Genomic DNA, 20320 nt, shown 5'->3' on the forward strand with positions numbered 1-20320 from the left:
GCAGTCCTGGAGTAAAATTGTTATGCTGAGGGGAGCCCGCAGCCACCTGGCATCACTCCATGAGCTCTGCGATTTCAAACTGATATGCTGGGGAGTCACCAACCCCTTAGAAAGGGCCCTTATTCCCTCCCCTTTTAAACATGTTGGGTCAGATCCCGCCTTATATCCTCCTCCCTCCCACCAGAAGCCACAATCACACAAGGTGCCAAAACTCCTGTCCTTCTCTCCCCAATCCCAATCCTAACCATGGCTGTCAGAACAAAGCAAGATGCTGGGAGGGTTGTTAGGTCTGTGCCCTCCCAGCATCTAGCATTGCTTTGACACCAACTGCTGTCAGCAATGCTGGACACTTAGCCAGGAAGACTGAAACCTGTGTCCTCCTGGTTAGGCTTGGGAGTGGGTGGAGGGGTTCAGAAGGGGGTTTTTTTTGGCAGTGACCTTCAACTTGGGGGAGTGGAAGGGAAATGTCGGCACTGTGTGTTATGGATTAATGGTTTTAGTGGACCCTTGGGCTGGCATGCAGGAGACTTGGGGAGAGGTGGACTATAGTCTCAGTGTACAAGCAGGCCGGGAGGTGGATACCAGGCAGGATGCGAATGATGATCTTCACCCTGGAAGCCGGTGCTCCCCCGGGAGGAGCCCGGAGGAGCCCGTAGGAGCCCGGCCGCTGGGACTTAGGCGAGTACTGTAGCTGGATCAGGCAGGGAACTGGAGCAAGACACGGGTACTGGAACCAGGCAGGATCTAAAGCAAGACACGGTTACTGGAACCAGGCAGGAACTGAAGCAAGACACGGGTACTGGAACCAGGCAGGATCTAAAGCAAGAAACGGTTACTGGAACCAGGCAGGAACTGAAGCAAGACATAGGTACTGGAACCAGGCAGGAACTGAAGCAAAGTCTGAAGCAGGAACCAGGCTGGAACGGAGCAACTACCGGCAAGTAGTAACACTCCGGGGCACGGAGCAACTGGGAACTGCAAGGTAACCTCGTTGCAAGGCAAAGACTGAGAGTCCACGGCCGGCTTACATAGACCGCAGCGTCTGACGTCAGGAAGGGGCGGAGCTTTGAATGGCGGGAACCGGCCTACAAAAGCATCCTTCTTGCGCGCGCGCCTAGGGACAGGGCATCCACCGAAGATCTCCCACCGGCATCGCCCCCACGGGGTCGCCGCCACACAGGCCGCAAACTCCGCCAGCTGAACCGGGAGTGGGACCAGGAACATGGAGGTAAGGGCCTGGTCGCGGCACACACGACCGGGACCGTAACACTGTGTATGTCTGCGGCTTATTGTGGGAGGGAGGGGGGGGGGATGTTGGGGGACTTCTGGTCCAACAGTTTTTAAAGGGCTGGGATGCAAAGGTGGACTCAGGGGGTTGGCAACTCTCCCAGAATAGCAATTTTCAATTGCAGGGTACAAGAGAACCTGCTGGGGGACTGGTGGCTCGCCCAGCATAACAATTTTACAACCTGTGTGCAACGGGGGATGCTGAGGGCTGGCAATTTGAGCTAACAATTTTAAATCGCAGATGCAAACAGTATACACTATTTGTAAAATAGCATGCACTATTTACCAAAAAAAGAAAAGAAAGAATAAAATAAAATAAAAAATCCCAAATGAAATGCGCCAAACTGAAAATCTCTATGGAAACAAACCAAAGCGAAATGAGCTGAAATGTTTTTGACTACACATCCCTAATTTATTTAATCACCTTCAAGAAGCATCAACTATTGCACCTTGGGTCCAGGGGTTTATGTATTTATTTACAAGGCTTAGACTTAAAATTTAGCAATTTAAAGATTTGCAACAGCAAAATATCTTGGCAATTTCAGTAAATGTATTTCTGCTTGTTAGAGACATGAAAACCTTTTTTTAAAATCAAGAGCAGCTGATATTACTAGAACTCATGGATTCAGTACAGACTCAGCAGCTCAAGTCTTTCCATCATAGGCAGTTTCCTGCTGAAGACTTATATACAGTCCTTGAACAAAGCATTTATGTCAGTAGACCCTGACGCAGAGACATTACAATGCTACAGTTTGTGCATTTCAAATTGGATTCCAAGGCAGTGCTGAGCACATAACCAGCAGATCACCTACTATCTTGTTTAAAAGGTTGACCGTAAGAGACCTATTTACTAAAAAGCATTAACATGGATTCAATGACTCCATTCTTACTGAATGCACATTACCATTAGTGCGAAGTTTTCAGCAATTATGCATATTTACATTAAATATTTACATGAGCTGCTAACATGCAAAATTATGCAAAGCAGCTATTTAAATTTGCATGATTTGCTTCAATGTGCTGTTAGCATTAAACTTTAATTATACCTTTAGTTAAAGTGTTTGCATTAAAAGCAACCGTTTGATGCATTTTTTGAGATGTGGCAATACTATACTTAACATGCAATTATTTATTTATCTATCTATTTATTTATTTATTTAAACAGTTTTTATATACCATTGATTAGACAAAAGTCCATCTCTACGGTTCACATTCTATACATCAATTAACATAAAGAGAAAGGAAACAATTACAATTTCTCATAAATATAAAAGTCACTAAAGACAATAATTATTTATAATAGAAATAAAACTTCTAAAATTGCCATCTAAATATGAATTATAAAAACCCAAGAGTGATTAAGTGATTAAGTGAACAGCACATCAAATGTGTAGCATTTAAGCACATTTTTAACACTTTTTCATAAATAGTCCCCTAAATAATGGTTTTCTTCATTCATGAGCATACTGGGAGTTTAAGCAAATGCCTATTAAAATTTTGTGAGTCATTTCTATTAGTTTTGCTTTGCGACTATCAAAGAATAGAAATATTTGGAGGTGTGTTTGGCTTCTGAGCAAGACTTTGATTTGAAGGAGGCCTGAACTGGTGATACAGTTCACTAGGATATTGATTTCCCTCTCCTGTGCTATTAACTGGATGCACAGACCACATGCAGCTGATTCTATGCCTGCAACAGCTCTCACATGCAAACAAAACATATAGGGCTGCGAAAAGGTGAGGTATTAAAAATCTCTTTGAGTCATAGGGGACTGATGTCATAAGCTGCACTAAAGCTGCCGTAGGTTTTTGCACGTACTTATGCATGTCTGCACGCGTTTTTCCTGCGCTACTCTTGCACGTGCATGCAATAACTTGTTCAGCGCGGGAAAAACGCATGCATAAACCCGCTTAAAAAAGCCATGGCTGGTTTTGTGTGAGTGTCCGCAAATAGCATGCAAAGGAGGCTATTAACTATTCACAGGCTATGCAGAGAAACATGCATTGGTTAGTGCGGGTTTTTGTATGTGGGTTTTTAGGTGCCGGGTCAGGGCAGGAGTTAAAGGGCGTGTCTGGGGGCCAGTTTACACCATTGCTGGCATTAATGTGACCTTGTGTCCGTGCATCTCTGGGGTAATCATGGATTACCTTCACTTTTTTCGGATGCTATGGAACATTTTGCAGGTCGGCTGAAGAAACCTCTGCTGCATTTCCTGTGCTTACCAGTATCTGCCAGATACTGGTAAGCACAGGAAAGCAGCTGCCAAGCGGTTGGAGATGAAACATGCTCTACCCACCTTCATCCTCACTCCCGGACCACTAACTTCTTCACTGTTTTATGAAAGGGGAACGCGTTCGCCCCAAGAATCACTCGTGGGTCACCACATTAATGTGGATTTCTGCGCGGTTTATTCCATTAGGGCCTTGGGTATGCAGATTTTCTGCATGCATCTCATTTGCATACCCATCCTTTATTATTACATCCTGTGGAGGCGTCTGCTTTTGCCGCATGCACTAAAATAAATATGCACTGACAACTAGTGCTGATTTCACCGCGGGGTCTTATTACATTGGCCCCCATAGTGTGCTGGTTGTTCAGGTGGAACTGACTAGATTTATCCAGGAATCAATCATCAGAAATCGATGCAATCTGCATTCACATACAGTGATCTGTGTGTTGCAGGAATAAAAGAAATACTGACAGTTGGAAGACCTTTTAGTGCAACAAATATTTCATGTATTTCTGGGCAAACTGCAAGAGTGTAACAGCAGCACAAAATATATCTGCTACATATTGTAAGGAGCAATACAGTTTAATTTTATAAGTAGCAAAAAACTTGGCAGAAATAAATCAAGTAGCTGTAGACAAAATCTTACAGCTATTAGTCAGTACTAGAAGTGCTCGTACATTAACTCTGGAATTGCCCTGCTATTTGAAAATTATTCAGGATTATTGTGCCTCTTACATAACACGAACACAATAAAATGCAAACAGTGATTAGAAGAGTGACATTTCAGAAGCTGTGGAAAGGAACGAAGACTTAACATTTAACAGATCTGGATCACAATGAAAGGAAGCTTTACCTACCTAAACTAAAGAGCACCAAGAATTTGAGACATACAAACTCCCGTAGATCAAACTGTAGAGAGCGAAGCTTTGCCACTAGCTCCTGTGCATGGCTAATAAGATTGTTTAGTGTGGCTCCAGCTTGAGATGCAATTACTGAATTATCCACCTACAAAGCAGAGAATATTTATGTAAACGCCAAGTAAGCATTCAGTTAGCGAGATGCAAAATATATAAACAAAAATAATTGACATAATAAACTACTACATTGCTACAGTTTTTAGGTTTTTGTACATCTAACCTAAATCTTGCCCTCTCTTTTGTTTCTTTCTATAGTTAATGAGGCTTTGTCCTCTCCTCCACCTGCCTTAAGCCTCTCACTTCCTTTTCATAAGGATGTAGAGAAGAAGGCCCCTAGGACAGCAGATTGGTCACTATCAATAGCACTTGGGGGCTTTTCTCCCTGCTGGGCCACAATCCTTATCACCTATAGGCACTGGAGGCTGACAAGAAGTCCCAAACTCCAGCAGAAAAGCCTGAGGATTTTGTCAGGAGCCCCCAGCTAGAAGAGAATGGCTTCTCAGAAGGCATCCGTAGAGAACAATGCCTAGGCCTCTCCTCCCTTTGGAGGACTGCCAGCTCTGCATCTGTACTACCTCCAGCCCAGCAGCCTCCTCCTGTGCGACAGGACTGGTCTCAGGCTGCAGAGCTAGACCTTGTTTGCAATGCATGATATTGCTAGCGGTGACAGCCAGGACGCAGCATGCAGCAAATTTTGAAGGCTTCCTCTGCATTTTTTAAATTTGTTCTCTGTATTCTCTCTAACCCGCTGGAAAATGGCAAATTCCACGTGGACTTGTCATTGCCCTTAATGGGGCTATTCCTAAGAGTCGCCGGAGGGTTGGGCTCAGAGAAGGGCAGGTGTGGCACATGGCAGTTGACCCAGTCAGTTTCGCTAGTCTCTCTTCTGCGCAGTGCATTACAGCAGGGCTCCCATTTGCCAGAGAGGCTGACAGCCCCTTCATTTTCAGTGAGGATCAACAGATGCTGTACATGGGAACGAGAAGGTCAACTCCATTACGCTGCCGATGTCACTAAAGATGGAACCAGTTTATGCTGAGACTCAGCTCTCCTCGCCCCTCCCCCTAAGAGGGTAAACATGGTAGTTACTAGGCTGCCATGTATATTTTATGCTGCTCTTTACTAATGACCATATAACAATAACTAAGTACAAGATGTTTATGAAAAAAAAATTATGGCTTAGAACTTTAGAATATCTATAGCTGTGTTTCAAAACAAATTTCAGTAGAACCATCTGAGCTGGTTTCTTAACCTCACTGGTGATTTACCAAAAGGTACAGTTCAAATATCTGAGCAGTACTTCTGCAATTAAAATGTTATTTTGTCATTTCTCTATTGGCATAACAGTCACCGTTATCAAAGGCAGATTGCTTATCTTTTTTTTTTTCCCATACAAAGCTGTTTTATTCATACAACCTTTTCCCCACCTAGCAATTTTACTGCTTCATTAGAAGGAAACAATACAGCCCTTGTGAGGTACCAGTTTAGATTATTCATTGTAAAATATGCTCATCAATTCATAGCAATAAGTTAAGACATTTGGAGAGATGTCAGGACTATCACTGACCCCACTACTGAGAATATTCTATAATGGGAAAGCCCAGTAGGTGTCTGAATCTCCCATCATCCCTTTAGTGGAGACCTCTCAGACAACCAGCAACTCTTTCAGGTGCATTTAACTTTTGCAGCAACAGCAAATTTGTCTTGGAGGCAAATCCTCATCTGCCACTCACCAAGACCAGGCTGTATTAAATTTTTATATTTATTGACATTTCATTACCATAATTGACTGCACTTGGTTTCCTAGTAGAAGGCAGAGGGCTGCCTCCTAAGCAGGAGAACTGGTCCCCTGAGTAGGATTTGCAATTAAAAACAAGGCAGAATGGATTTTTTTTTTTTAATTTTGTAAATATGATGAGTTGAATTTTCAGCCTTAACGAGAGAATACTGGCTCTACAGAAGCCTTTTTCCAGAGCATAAAAAAACTACGAGTCAGTGGAAACCCGACCCCCAAAGGTGTCAATCAGTTTATACAAAGTCAACGGTATGTGAAAAAGGCTCGCTGAACTTCTCCTCTGAATAGATGTTCCCATTAAACAAAGTGCTGCCCCGTCTGCTTTGTCTCTGTGTCAATAATATCTACAAGGTTTTAGATGCAATGGATGCTTAGTTGCATTATCTTAGTTTTTCTGCATTGATCATCTAATAGGAGAGATGGACACAATTTAAATAAATATATCAGAATCACCTTCCATCCAAGGGTTTTGGATGACTATGAACCATTCACCATCTGCCTAGCTCTGATCGCAGTGACTAAATGAAAACCAGGAGTTAAAACAACCTGTTGCAGATGGCCTGGGTCTGTGATCAACATAAGAAATTGTCATTTTAGTGGCCTGGTCTAGGGCAGAGGAATGAGAGCCACATTTTATTATGCTGAAAGCCATAATGCCCTGGTATCCTATCATAAGGAGATTGCCTCTTGTCTCACTAAGGTACTGGTAGCCTGTGCTGTTATTTTCAGCACTCATTCCTTGCTGGGCTCATTTGTCACGCAGTAAATATAACAGAAAAATGTTAATGAATAAAAAAAGGTGGAGCCAAGTTAATTTATTTTTCTCTCAGGCAATTGACCTTCCAAGATGGCTGCTTAGTAAAACCTGAAAGTCCTATACTGTAATATTGGTCATTTTGACCAACAACTGCTTTGATCATTTTTTTTTTCATTCTTGGAGAGGCTGTTATAAGACATGGATAATAATTTGTAATTAGAATCAAACATTCTGTAAAATCTTGACTCATGTGAGTAGCTACTTCTATTCTCTTGGTATACACAGAACATTTGGCCAGGCTCAGAAGATATTAGTTTCTGTCCTATGCAGCTCTGCTTCTGTGCATAATGTTTTCCCTATAACTTGTAATTTCACAGAATAGAGTCAAATATATTCACATGGTGTCAGTATAAATGTTATATAATATAATAAAAATGATATATGATAACTTATTCCTTTAATCTTTTATTTTTTTCCATAAACTTGATAAGCATCCTCCTTCCATATTTAGGTATTTGGGTCAGTCATAAGCAGCTGGCTTATGATTATCCACAGCTACAGTCATTCACTTAGGGCAGGATTTGTCATTCCCCACGGAATGATGAATCCCGTGAAAAAAGGGGCAAGGGGGCAGGCCTGCAAAAGGCCGCAGCCATTCGCACCGCAGCGGTGCGATTTCGCCGGCTGCATTGCGGCCGGCTGCAGCCTTTCACACAAATAGCGCCACCGTAAAAGGTGGTGCTATTCGCTGCGCTACTGCCGGCGAGAATGTTCCTCACATTCTCGCCGGCAGTGGTGCCGCGGCCGACTCCTCCCCATCCCCGCCCCGACTACTCCTCCCCTCCCTGCCCCTCCTCCCCTCCTCCCGGTCCTTTATATCCTAACGCACGCGATAAACCTTTAGGAAATAAACCCCTTAGATGATAACTTTGAAACGAGTGCTGGGCACACGTATACATGTGTGTCAGCGCGCGCCCAGATAAGCAGCAATTTTATAACATGCATGTGCAAGTGAGGGTATTTTATAACAGATGCGTGACCAGCCGACGACCAGTTTCACCAGCTAGCCCAGTGTTCAGCTAGGCTCTCCAACCCCCCCCCCCCCCCCCCCCCCGGTTCATTAGCCCGTACTTTCCCCAGTTAATCCAGACACCTCCTAGATGCCTAGAATTTTTTTTATTGAGACTTATACCTCCTTCACAGCAGAAGTAAAATTCCGAGCTACTGGATCCGGATAGATGTCCACGCGCTTAGCGACTTGGGCACACATCTTTTGGCCACACCCCGAAATGCCTATGGCCTGTCTCTTTTTGGCCGAAGGGAGATATTCACGCATCAGCACTTGGGTGCATATTTGGTTACCTTATAAAATTGGGTGGATACACGCAAATGCCAGATGCGTGCCCATCTTCTTGATTTCGGCGTGCATCCAGCTTTCAAAAAATTGTAGTTTTTAGTCCATATTTTATTGCATTCAAAATTCCTAGTAGAAAAATACTTTAAAACATTTTCCTCAAAGCATGAAAACCTCTCCATGCATTTTGACAAAAATATTTGGTTGTATTGCAAGGAAAAAGCCCTTTTGTTATACTGATTGGAGAAAAGAAGAGCAGAGGTTCTCAACCCAGTCCTCAAGACGCACTAGTCAGAAAAGTTTTCAGGATACCCACAATGAATATCCATAAGATAAATGTGCATACAATGCAGTCAGTGATGCAAATCTATCTCATACATATCCACTGGGGATATTCTGAAAACCTGACTGGCTAGATGTGTCTCGAGGACTGGCTTGAGAACCCCTGCTCTGCTTGACAAGATGTGTTAAAGGGAAATGACTGCCAAGAGTTACTAGCATGCAGCAGAAGAATTGAATAAACATGGGTCAATGATAAATGCAAATGACTGAGCATGGGGCTTCCCATGGCAGGCTCCTTATGACTGACCAAATATCAAAGGTTTCATTTTTTTTTTTTTGGTTACAAAATATATAGAAAATATATAGAGACAAGTAAGAGTTAGTTGCCTCTGCCTAGTTTATATTGCATGGTGCTACGGATGTGCTGTCGCTTTTATATGACAAAGAAATCATAATGATGTTTGATTTGATCTGCGCCGTTTCCCATCTGAAACAACACATAAAAGCACCAAAATTTCATTGATTTCGTTTCCGTATTTTAGCATTTTGTTTAGGAGAGTTTGGAAGGTAATAAGCCGTTGTCATGCCGACGGAATGACAGTTTAGTTTTCCTCACATTCAAACCAGTCATGGCAGAATCACCAGTGTGACATTTCCTTCCTTTCTGTGGGCTGGGATTTGGGGATGGAGCTTTATTATCATCTCTAGGTCATTAATTTTATAATCTTATGGCGCAAAAGTAGAGAAAAACATAATACAAGGAAAACGTGTGACAGCCGTCCTCCCTTTGCCGCCTCTTTTCTAGGAATTCTGACATAGAAATTCAGGAGAAGAGGGATGATAGTAACGGAGTCTGAGGAAATCTGAGAAAGGGTTTGCTTTTATTCAGGCAAAAGAATAAAATCATCCCACTTCCAACACTCACTCGTAGTGAGTTTGGGCCTCATTTATTAAGGGTTTGTTCCCATTCTGGGGTTTATATATCAAGCTGCAACACGCAATAACACACGTTATTTGCCATGATTTCTATTATTTGTGATGGGAGCTATTACTAATCACACATTAATGTGTGTTACAGGTTCGTAAATAGACCCCACTGTCTATGGGGGAAAAAAAGTAAAAACAGGTCGTTATCTCTTCATGCTCCCATCCCAGTTACAAATTACATGAGCATGGGCTGTGTAACTATAGGATTTATACTGTATAGCGCTGAGTAGTCTGATAGCAGTAAACAATAGGGATGTGAATCGTTTTTCGACGATTAAAATTATCGTCCGATAATTTTAATATCGTCTTAAACCGTTATGGAACACAATACAATAGAGATTCTAACGATTTATCGTTATAAATCGTTAGAATCGTGAGCCGGCACACTAAAACCCCCTAAAACCCACCCCCGACCCTTTAAATTAAATCCCCCACCCTCCTGAACCCCCCCCAAATGACTTAAATAACCTGGGTGTCCAGCGGCGGTCCGGAACGGCAGCGGTCCGGAACGGGCTCCTGCTATTGAATCTTGTTGTCTTCAGCCGGCGCCATTTTCCAAAATGGCGCCAAAAAATGGCGGCGGCCATAGACCAACACGATTCCACGGCAGGAGGTCCTTCCGGACCCCCGCTGGACTTTTGGCAAGTCTTGTGGGGGTCAGGAGGCCCCCCCCAAGCTGGCCAAAAGTTCCTGGAGGTCCAGCGGGGGTCAGGGAGTGATTTCCCGCTGCGAATCATTTTCCGTACGGAAAATGGCGCCGGCAGGAGATCGACTGCAGGAGGTCGTTCAGCGAGGGTTCCGGCGCCTCGCTGAACGACCTCCTGCAGTCGATCTCCTGCCGGCGCCATTTTCCGTACGGAAAACGATTCGCGGCGGGAAATCGCTCCCTGACCCCCGCTGGACCTCCAGGAACTTTTGGCCAGCTTGGGGGGGGCCTCCTGACCCCCACAAGACTTGCCAAAAGTCCAGCGGGGGTCCGGAAGGACCTCCTGCCGTGGAATCGTGTTGGTCTATGGCCGCCACCATTTTTTGGCGCCATTTTGGAAAATGGCGCCGGCTGAAGACAACAAGATTCAATAGCAGGAGCCCGTTCCGGACCGCTGCCGTTCCGGACCGCCGCTGGACACCCAGGTTATTTAAGTCATTTGGGGGGTTCGGGAGGGTGGGAGATTTAATTTAAAGGGTCGGGGGTGGGTTTTATGGGGTTTTAATGTGCCGGCTCACGATTTTACGATTTTTCACGATATTTTACCCCCCAAACGGCAACAATACGATTCCCTCCCCCTCCCAGCCGAAATCGATCGTTAAGACGATCGAGGACACGATTCACATCTCTAGTAAACAAACAAAATAAGTTTTGGGGTTTTTTTTTTAAAAATACATGCTATTGAAAGAGAATGTCTCAATTTTTCACAGTATTGGTCCTATTTAAGAGCTGTATTAGAAGTAAGATCACTTTATTACTTATAGGGGCAGATTTTCGCGCGTAACCCCCGAAAAGCTGCCCCTTGCACCCCTTGCACGCGCCGAACCTATCTTGCATAGGCTCGGCGGCGCGCGCAAGCCCCGGGACGTGCATAAGTCCTGCGGCTTTCTTGGGGGGGGGGGGGCATGTCGGGGGCGTGCCGGGGGCGTGTCATGGTCGGCGCGTCATCAGGGGCGTTCTGGGGGCGGGACCGCAGCCTTGGTTCCGGCCCAGGGGCGTTCTGGGGGCGTGGCTGCGGCCTCGGGCAGGCGTAACTTTTGAAATAAAGGTGGAGGGGAATTAGTTAGGGTCGGGGGGGGGGGGGGCGGGTTAGTTAGGGGAAGGAAAGGGAAGATGGGGGGCGCCAGAAAGAAAGTTCCCTCCGAGGCCGCTCCGAATTCGGAGCGGCCTCGGAGGGAACGGAGGCAGGCTGCACGGCTCGGCACGCGCAGGTTGCTGATTTTGCGCAGCCTTGCGCGCGTCGACCCAGGATTTTAAAAGATACACGCGGCTACGCTCATATCTTTTAAAATCCAGCGTACTTTTGTTTGCGCGAACAAAAGTTTGCGCACACGTACTTTTTAAAAATCTGCCCCATAGGGAATCACAAAAAAAACCAAATCAGATCTTCTTTCCATTGTGGTCTTTTAAACTATAAAGTCAAAAAACTCAAAAGCCAAGGTCACACAGATTACAAAGGCAGATATTGTGCTCAGTCCTGCAACCATGCTGTCCCCTATAAATCCAGAGTGCTAACAAGCTTATAGTTATAATTTACTGCTAGTTTTGTGTTTCTTTTCTGATGATGATTTTACACTGAGATCCTATTCAACATTATAGCTATTGAAACAGTGAATCTTGAATTCGGTCTTCAAGGCAATTAAAAAGGCCAGTTTGAAGGGTAACCATGCTGAATAGTCATGCGATATACAGTGGCTTGCATAAGTGTTTGATCCCCTAAAAAATCAGCATATTTGTGTGGATTACAAATGACATTTAAATAAAATTGTTCCAGACAGGGAGTTCATTTGCAATGAAATAGAAACTACTGATGATATTTCCTATTTTATTGCATTTCGTGGGTAAAAAAAAAAAGAAGATAGAAAAACACCATGAAATTTTGTGCTTTTTCTTCTTTTTCTTTTTCCAAAAGGTATACGGTATAACTTAAAAAATAAATGCATCCAGAACCCTCCCCAACCCTTCTACTTTATTAAACAATTCAACCCCGACCACCCTAGCCTTCCCTCCCGTGTCCCCCTGGACTCACCAAAATATACCTGTGGTCTAGCGGGGGCCTGGGAGCAGCCTCCAGCTCCCGAGCCAGCGACAACCATCAGTCAAAATAGCGCCAGCCACACTTTGCCCCTATCATGTGACAGGGGCTACCGGTACCATCCATCCTTCAATTTTAACAAAATGTCCAGTCCCCTCGGAGGAAAAACACCCCCCACAACACGATGCTGCCACCCCCTATATTTTACTGTTGGGATGGTGTTTGATTGAAAAAAAAGTTTAAAGTTTTCATGACATCAGAAAAGTGCTTATGTGATTCTTCAATATGACAACTTTCTTTCAAATGGACCAACCAGGTATAAGCTTTGTGTGAAGGCCGCCATGGTCCTGGAATGCATCCTTTTGAAATCCATCAAAACCTGATCAGCAAAAAGTTGAAAAGCGCCATACAATCCAGGCACGTGGGCAGTTTTTGGGGCAGTTTGGTGTCAGTGGAGGTATAAGATATGAGTTAGCCTCTGTTTTATACCATAGCAACAGATTGGTACATCTGACCCAGGTTAGATAATCAAGGAAACCTAGTTTTCAGAATCCAGTTTTACTGTAATTTCAAGTAAAGTAACATAATGAAATTCATTCTGTTATTTCTTTTACTGCTATGAAATTCAGAAATCTGTGAAATGCACTTGAGTTATTTCATGTCCTTTTGAAATGATAATTAGTATTACTTCTGTTGTGGGGCAGCCTTTACTGCTGAAAATGAAATCTGAGAGCAGAAGAATGACGACTCAGTTCTTAAGCAGACCGGCAGAGAGACTCTTACGGGGTTTGGAAAAAGCTTCTTTCCGTTAAATAACCAAAGCAAGTTTTATTGAGGGATCTCAAGCCTAAAGGAAAACTCTTTGCAGCGAGACATGCACAGCAAGTTCTTTCATAGCTTGGCAGAATTTAGTTCACTTCTGATGTAAATCCAGGGCCACCAGCTCACTGTGATTTTGCAGTTGGTGGCTGGCAAGTGATGCAAAATCTGAGCCTTGCTATTGAATCGTGGAAACCGGCTCAACCGTAGCAGCTACTTCATTCTGACACTCAGACCCCCTTGCATCCTGCTGTCAGGCCTGTCAGCTCACTTCCACCGCTTTCATCCCCTACCACACTCACCCTGGCATTGTGTGAATCTAAATGTACTCCTCCTAAGCACGGGAGTGTGGCACATTCTGCAACAGGTGGGGAGTGGGGGGAACAGAAGCTATTGGAAGGAGGAAGCAGGCCGCAGGGCTAGTACATGAGAATGGAAGAATCGCATGAAGCAGGAGAAAGTGGAAGGACAGAGACTGGAGGGAGTAGGGATGGAAAGAAGAAAATGAAGAGGGGGAAGAGATGGGAAGAGAGTGGGGAAGAGGGAGCGAGAGTAGGCAGGAGAATCAAGGGCAGAGGGTGGAGAAACTGATTGAAGAGAGGGCGCAGAGAGTGGATGGACTAGGAAGACAGAAACTACATTCTCCTGCAACAGCTCAGGGGTAGATGCTACTGGAAATGCAAGAGTACTCTGCATTGCAGCACCGCATTAAAGGGTCTTCAGCACAAAACCAAACATTTTTTCAAATATAAATAATTCTAATTGTAAATAAAATATTTTTAAGTCCTTGCTGTGCATTCCTGGTTACTCTTTTGAGTTTGTCTCAAAGGAAAAAGTGAAAGGTTGAAAACAGCAAACAAGACAGACAAACTCAAGCCGAGAAAAAAACAAAACAAAAGATCGTAAGAAATAGCCAGGAATATTCCAGAAAGGGGCTGATGTTCTTAAAGTAAGGCAAATTCTATGCCAAAGTGTCATTTTCCACACGGAAGTTTTCTACTGGGTATTATATACAAATGTGCCCGGTAGAAAACTCATGCACAGAAGTTTCCTATGGACAACTTTGCAAACCAGCAAAAATCAGCCTGGGAAGGCATTTCTTGCGAGGATTTTAATGCTGCGGTCGTAGTTAGCGAGCTGTTTTGCTTGAATGTGCATCACAGCAGCTCATTAGCTTTGATTTTGCATAAAATGTTGCAAGAGTAAACTTATATGTGTAGGTTTACTACATGTGAAGCCAACACATTTTGTAAGCTCCACCTCATGCATAAAAAGGGAAATCTTTAAGCACAACTTCCAGGCACCAGATGCCTTTTTTTTGCTCAAAGTGGACTTTGCGAAATTCAGTGCACATTTTTTTTTTTAGTTCAAAAAACGTATTGGTTTAATGCAAGAAACAACTAAACAAACACAACACAACACAACACACAATTTGACAAATTTATGCAAGAACAACAAAAGGGCAATATAGCTCTGCACAGGGTACAAAATTCTGGAGAATGCAAAAGCACGATTAGTTTCCTTGGCAGCTGACATTTCATATTTATGATAAGACATACAGTATTCCACAAAATATAACAATGAGAAGACAGCAATCTTTCCAATACATTTGACAAGCAAGAAACAGTAAGATAAACAAAGGCTTCCTAGTAGGAGAAGAAAGAACCAGAATAAAAAAGAGTAGCATTTAAAATTATTATAGAGTATGAAAGGGAAACCTGTACTGCAAGTTTGTTACTAATAATATACCACACTTTTCTTGAATATAATATACCACACGTTTACTTGAATAGTTACCCCAGTTTTACTCTTGTTAATTGTAAACCGATCCGATATGGTTATTTACTATGAAGGTCGGTATATAAAACTTTTAAATAAATAAATAAATAAACAAATAAATAAATAAATAAATAAAAAGGTTGAAAAGTGGAACAGAAGAAGAGAATATGCCCTAGTGTACCATATCAGGCTTACAAAAACAACACAAATTGGAAAAATAATTAATGATATGCATCCTGACAAGGGACCAGAATGCATGAGAAGCAAGGAAGGAATTAGAGGCAGAAAGTGAACAACATACAACTTTCGTCCAAAAATATTCCCATTAATACTGAGGTAAAGTAACATTCAGCTTGTATTTCCATATTCCGCCCCCCCCTCCCCCACCACCACCATATTCAGGACCTCCAACCATACTTCGAAATATTATAAAACCTAGATGCAATATGTCCAGTAGATGCAACTTTCAGGCAAGTATCAACATCGGCAGTCTCTGCCAGATCAGTAAAAGTCCTTTCCCAGGAGACAATGCAGTGTTGTAACTGCAACTATTGAAAGGAATGACAGAGTGGGAGGTTGTACGCTGTACAGAGCTCTTGAAAAGACATAAGAGCAGAGTTATAGAAGACATGCTCAAGAGACCAAAAGCCTTTTGACAATCCAAGAGGTGATTGGACACATTTCGGTCAATGTTAAATTTGAGATTATTTCCCAGAGGAATATATTTGGATTGCTCCCATTTAACTAACATGTTTCTCTCATGCCGAGCAAAAACATGATAAGTAGAATACAAAATGGGATTCTGTCACAGAACTCTGGGGAGGGTGACCACAAGAATATACAATAGAGTCAAAGCGGCAACAGTTAACTTTTCAAGCATAAGCCAGGCTAAAGGATTTGATATGTGACCTTGATCCAGCCACCAATAACCTTGTCTTAAGAAAAAATACATTATCAGGTCTATATTAACAGCCTTGGGCGTGCCAAAACCAGGAGATACACACGTATCTTGGACCAGCATGTGTTCAGCGGATTTTAAAAGGGCTGCGACAACGCACGTATGTCCCATTATGCGCACAAAAATCGTTTTTCCAAAAAGGGGTGGGCGTGGGCACGGTCTGGGCGGGCATGGGTGAGACATGGACATGCCAGATCTGTAGCATGAATCCAGGGCCTAACTAGTTATGTGGACAAATGAGCACTGGGGTCCCCTGCCGTGTAACTTTATTTCAGCTATGAACGGCGTGCAAGTCATGTCACAAAAAAAAAACCCGCTAGTCAGCAGGATTTTAAAGGTCGTGGGTAATAGGGTAAAAGGGAGGCAAGTTAGCTAGGTGGATTAGGAAGTCCTCTCCTTTACTGGGATGAACTGGATGCAAACTGGGAAAAAGGGCTATAGTGTCGGTGCGCTTAGCTATTAAAATTCCCCCCGCTTACGCGCGCGAGGCGGCATTTGTGCGCATCAATATAAAATTATGCACCCATATATGCATGTATAGCTGATTTTATAACATGCGCACATGTTATAAAATCGCCATGTCCATGTGCGCGTGCCTGCAAACGCACACACACGTGCGCCCATGCACCTCTAATGTACTAAAGAAAAAAGGAAAATTCATCCCCCTAAATTTTAAAAATTTTTTAGTTTACATAGAGCCAAGTGAGGAGATTTCCCCAGGCCTGGCATGACCAGGTGTGCGTATTTTCACGCCGTGGCAAACCCGAGGGGGGGGGGGGAGATGGCGAGCTGGCAGCAGCAGGAGAGGCTGAGGGCCACCAGCAGAGCTTAACCCACCTGTGGCTGAAGAAGGAGAGAGGACGCAATACTGCTGGTGGAGCTCAATTTTCAGGCGGCTGAAGGAGAGGTTTGTGTTTTTATTTGCATGCATGCGGGCCCACGCACAACTCCCCCCCCCCCCCCAAGCAAGAAGGCCATTGTGCTGTGGCGGAGCTCATCCCACCATGACCTGATGAAAGTAGGAGGCCATGAATGTATATGTGTGAGCTTGTGTGTGTGAGTGAGAACCTGTGTGTGTCTGTGAGAGTATGTGTATGTGTTTCTGTGTGAGAGCATCTGTGTGTGTCTGTATGAGAGCCTATGTGTTTGTGTCTGTGTGAGAGCCTATGTGTGTGTTTGTGTGTGTGTGTTTGTGTGTCTGTATGTGAGCCTTTGGGGTAGATTTTAAAAAGCCTATGGGGCAGATTTTCAAAGGCTACGCGCTTAACCTGAGAAAATCTGCCCCTGCGTGCGCCGAGCCTATTTTGCATAGGTTTGGTGGCGCGTACAAGCCCCAGGACGCACGTATGTCCCGGGGCTTCAAAAAAGGGGCAGGAAGGGGGCGGGTCCGGGGAGGGTCAGGGGCTGGCCTGGGGCAGATCTGGGGGTGTGGCGGAGGTCTGGGGACAGTCCCGAGTCCTCCAGCACAGTGGCCTGTGCTGGGGGATGGTGCTCCTGCGCGCGCAAGTTACGCCTGCCTTGTTGGGGGGGGGGGATCTAGTTAAGGCTGGGGGCTAGGGGGTGGGTTAGATAGGGGAAGGGAGGGGAAGGTGGGGGGAGTGGTAGAAAAGTTCCCTCCAAGGCCGCCTCGATTTTGGAGCGGCCTCGAAGGGAATGGAGGCAGCCTGCGCGGCTCGGCGCGCGCAGGTTGCACAATTGTGCACTACCTTGCGCGCGCCGTCCCTGGATTTTATAACATGCAGCTGCCGCGTGCATGTTATAAATTGGGCGTAGATTTCTTTGCGCCGGGTTGCACGAACAAATCTGCGCCCCCGCGCAGGTTTTAAAATCTGCCCCATGTGCGTAAATCCATTGGTTACGCATGCCGGGCCTATTTTAGAAAGACCTGGCGACACGCGTAAAGCCCCGGGACGTGGCTAAGACCCTGCTTTGGGAAAGGGGTGGGGAGGGGGCAGGAAGGAGCGGCCCGGGGGGTGGGGAGGGGCAGGGCCAGAGGGGAGGGGCAGGGCAGGGAGGGGCAGGGCCAGAGGCCTCCGGCACAGCGGCCATTTGCCACTGTATCAGAGGATCACGTGCTGGCTGGGTGCTGCCCTTACGCAGGCGCAGCAGGAAAAAAGATTTTTTTTTTTGGGGGGGGCCTAGAATAGGGATAAGGGATGGGTTGGTTAGAGGAAGGGGAAGGGAGGTTAGGGTAGGAGGTTGGGAAGTTCCCTCCCAGGCTGCTTCAAGGTTGCGGGTGTTGGCCGACCCCTGATTTATAACATGCGTGCACCTGCGCGCGCATTTTATAAAATCGGGCGTCCATGTGTGCACGCCAGGTAGCACGAGCACATGGACGCCCGTGCGCAACTTTATAAAATGTATCCCATGTGTGTGTATGTGTCTGTGTGAGAGCCTATGTGCCTGTGAATGTGTCTGTGAGAGCCTGTGTGCTTGTGTGTGTTTTTGTGAATGTTTGTGAGAGCCTATGTGTCACATATAGGCTCCGAAAGGCACACATACATAATGTGTCTGTGAGGAAGAAGGAGCCTGTGTATATGAGAGAGAGAATGTGTGAGAGAATGAATGAGTTATTGTGCCTGTGTGTGAGAGGGAAGATCAAATTTGGGCATCCCTACCTCCCCCAATCCACGATGATCTCAGGGTGACTGGAAATCAAAAGAGCCCAGGTATGAAGAGCAGCAGATTTTTAAATCCTTATTAGTTTTAGTTATTGGGTGCAATTTGATGATTCCCCTCTTTTGAAATATTTGTGTGTGTGTGGGGGGGGGGGGGGGGGGGGGGACACAGAACATTTTTTAATTATTGGATTTTTTATTCATCAGATGTTTTGAAATATTTTATTGGTGTTTGGGACATTTTGGATATTCTTATTCATTCATCCAGATACTTGTGACTTGGCTTGGCCACTGTTGGAAATAGGATGCTGGGCTGGATGGACCTTTGGTCTGACCCAGTATGGCAAGTTTTATCTTTATTCACTGGTTTGAAAGGAAAGTAGATTTGTACACCAGAGAGTACAGTGTACAAATCTACGTTTCTTTCAACTGTCAGCACTCTGAATGACACCCAGTTTTCACAGGTGACTACTGTGCTGTTCATACACGTGATGGTGCATCTAAAGCTGCTCCCAATCCTTCCCCACCCCTGACACCTCACCCCAAATGTAAAGGTCCTTCTCTCTCTCTCAAAATTAGCCTAGCCACGCCCCTTTTTCTTATCATGGGCATTAGGCCTGTGAAATTTATAGCAAATTGATGAATCTAGGGGATAGCTTGCCGGAGGGAGCTGGGCTTTATTTGATGGGCCAGGACAGACACTGAATGAATCAGGGGCTTGGGGGGGGGGGGGTGCAGCACACTAATTGTTCGCGCAGGGCAGCAAAACATCTGGCACCGGTCCTGGATTCCCCCCCCCCCCCCGCACAAAAATTCACTTAAAAACCTTCAAGTGTTTTATAAAACTGAGAAGGAAAAATTAAGGGAAACATACTTGGGATATACAACAGAAGGGCAACAATGTACCAAGGCTATATTGACAAGGAGGGGAAAAAGTGGGCAGTCTTGTTTAGTATCTCAAACTAACGAAAAAGGGGACGAGATTAAATTGTTAATCTAAATGAGCCAAGCAGTTGCTATACAATATTTTAAGCATGTATAGATAATGCAGACCAAATCCAACCCACTTTAAGACTCTAAAAAGATAATCACATTCTACTTGATCAAAAGCCTTTTAGGGATCTAAGGAATTTAGAAAAGCTGGAAAATCTAGAAGTTTGGCTTTCTGCAGTAGATGGCATAAGGGATGAGTCTTGACCGAGGGGTGTCTGCCAGAGTCCTGAAAAAGAGTGAGCAATTTCCAGGCCAATAGTATCCAAACACTTTCAAAAATTCCACCGTAAAACTATCCCTATCTGGTGATTTACAAGATTTCAGGGAATGGAAAGCTGTTTAAATTTCCTGATCAGAAATGGGGGATTCCAAATTAACCCTCTCTAAGTCAAAAAGGGAGGAGTCATTTAATGCAGATTAAAAATCCAGAGCATTCCCGGTCAATGTGTTGCAACCGTCGGTCTTTGACGGCTTCGCCCCACCTACCTCTCACTACTTGTGGCTCCTCCCGCTCACCTCGGACTACTGGCTGCCGCGGCGTCTGTTTGCCGTCCTCTCCGGCGTCCCCGGACCGGCTTTGGTGCTGCCTCCCGCCATGTTCCTCCAAGATACCATAGGGCGCGCACGCACACGCCGCCCTCATCTTTATTTCCATGTTGGCGCGAACCTCAGGGGCGTCCCCCTGACATGACGTCACACTGCCCGGATATTTAAGCCTACTGTATTTGCTACCTCATCGAGTTAGCAACGGTATCTCTACGGATGGGATTTGCTCTCGTACCGAAGCTGCTCTGCCACTCCAGCG

The 20320-nt window shown here is 44.8% G+C and overlaps 1 protein-coding gene across 1 annotated transcript in view; it reads right to left on the bottom strand.

Annotated features, from left to right (window-relative positions):
- NR5A2 (nuclear receptor subfamily 5 group A member 2) overlaps positions 1-20320 on the bottom strand; it is a 248911-nt gene that overhangs the window by 83447 nt on the left and 145144 nt on the right. The window contains exon 7 of the mRNA XM_029618527.1: positions 4373-4520. Coding sequence (XP_029474387.1) covers positions 4373-4520 — 148 coding nt within the window. The remainder of the gene's footprint in view (positions 1-4372; positions 4521-20320) is intronic.

This window comes from Rhinatrema bivittatum, chromosome 10, assembly GCF_901001135.1.
Source record: "Rhinatrema bivittatum chromosome 10, aRhiBiv1.1, whole genome shotgun sequence".
In the NCBI taxonomy this organism is placed as follows: Eukaryota; Metazoa; Chordata; class Amphibia; order Gymnophiona; family Rhinatrematidae; genus Rhinatrema; species Rhinatrema bivittatum.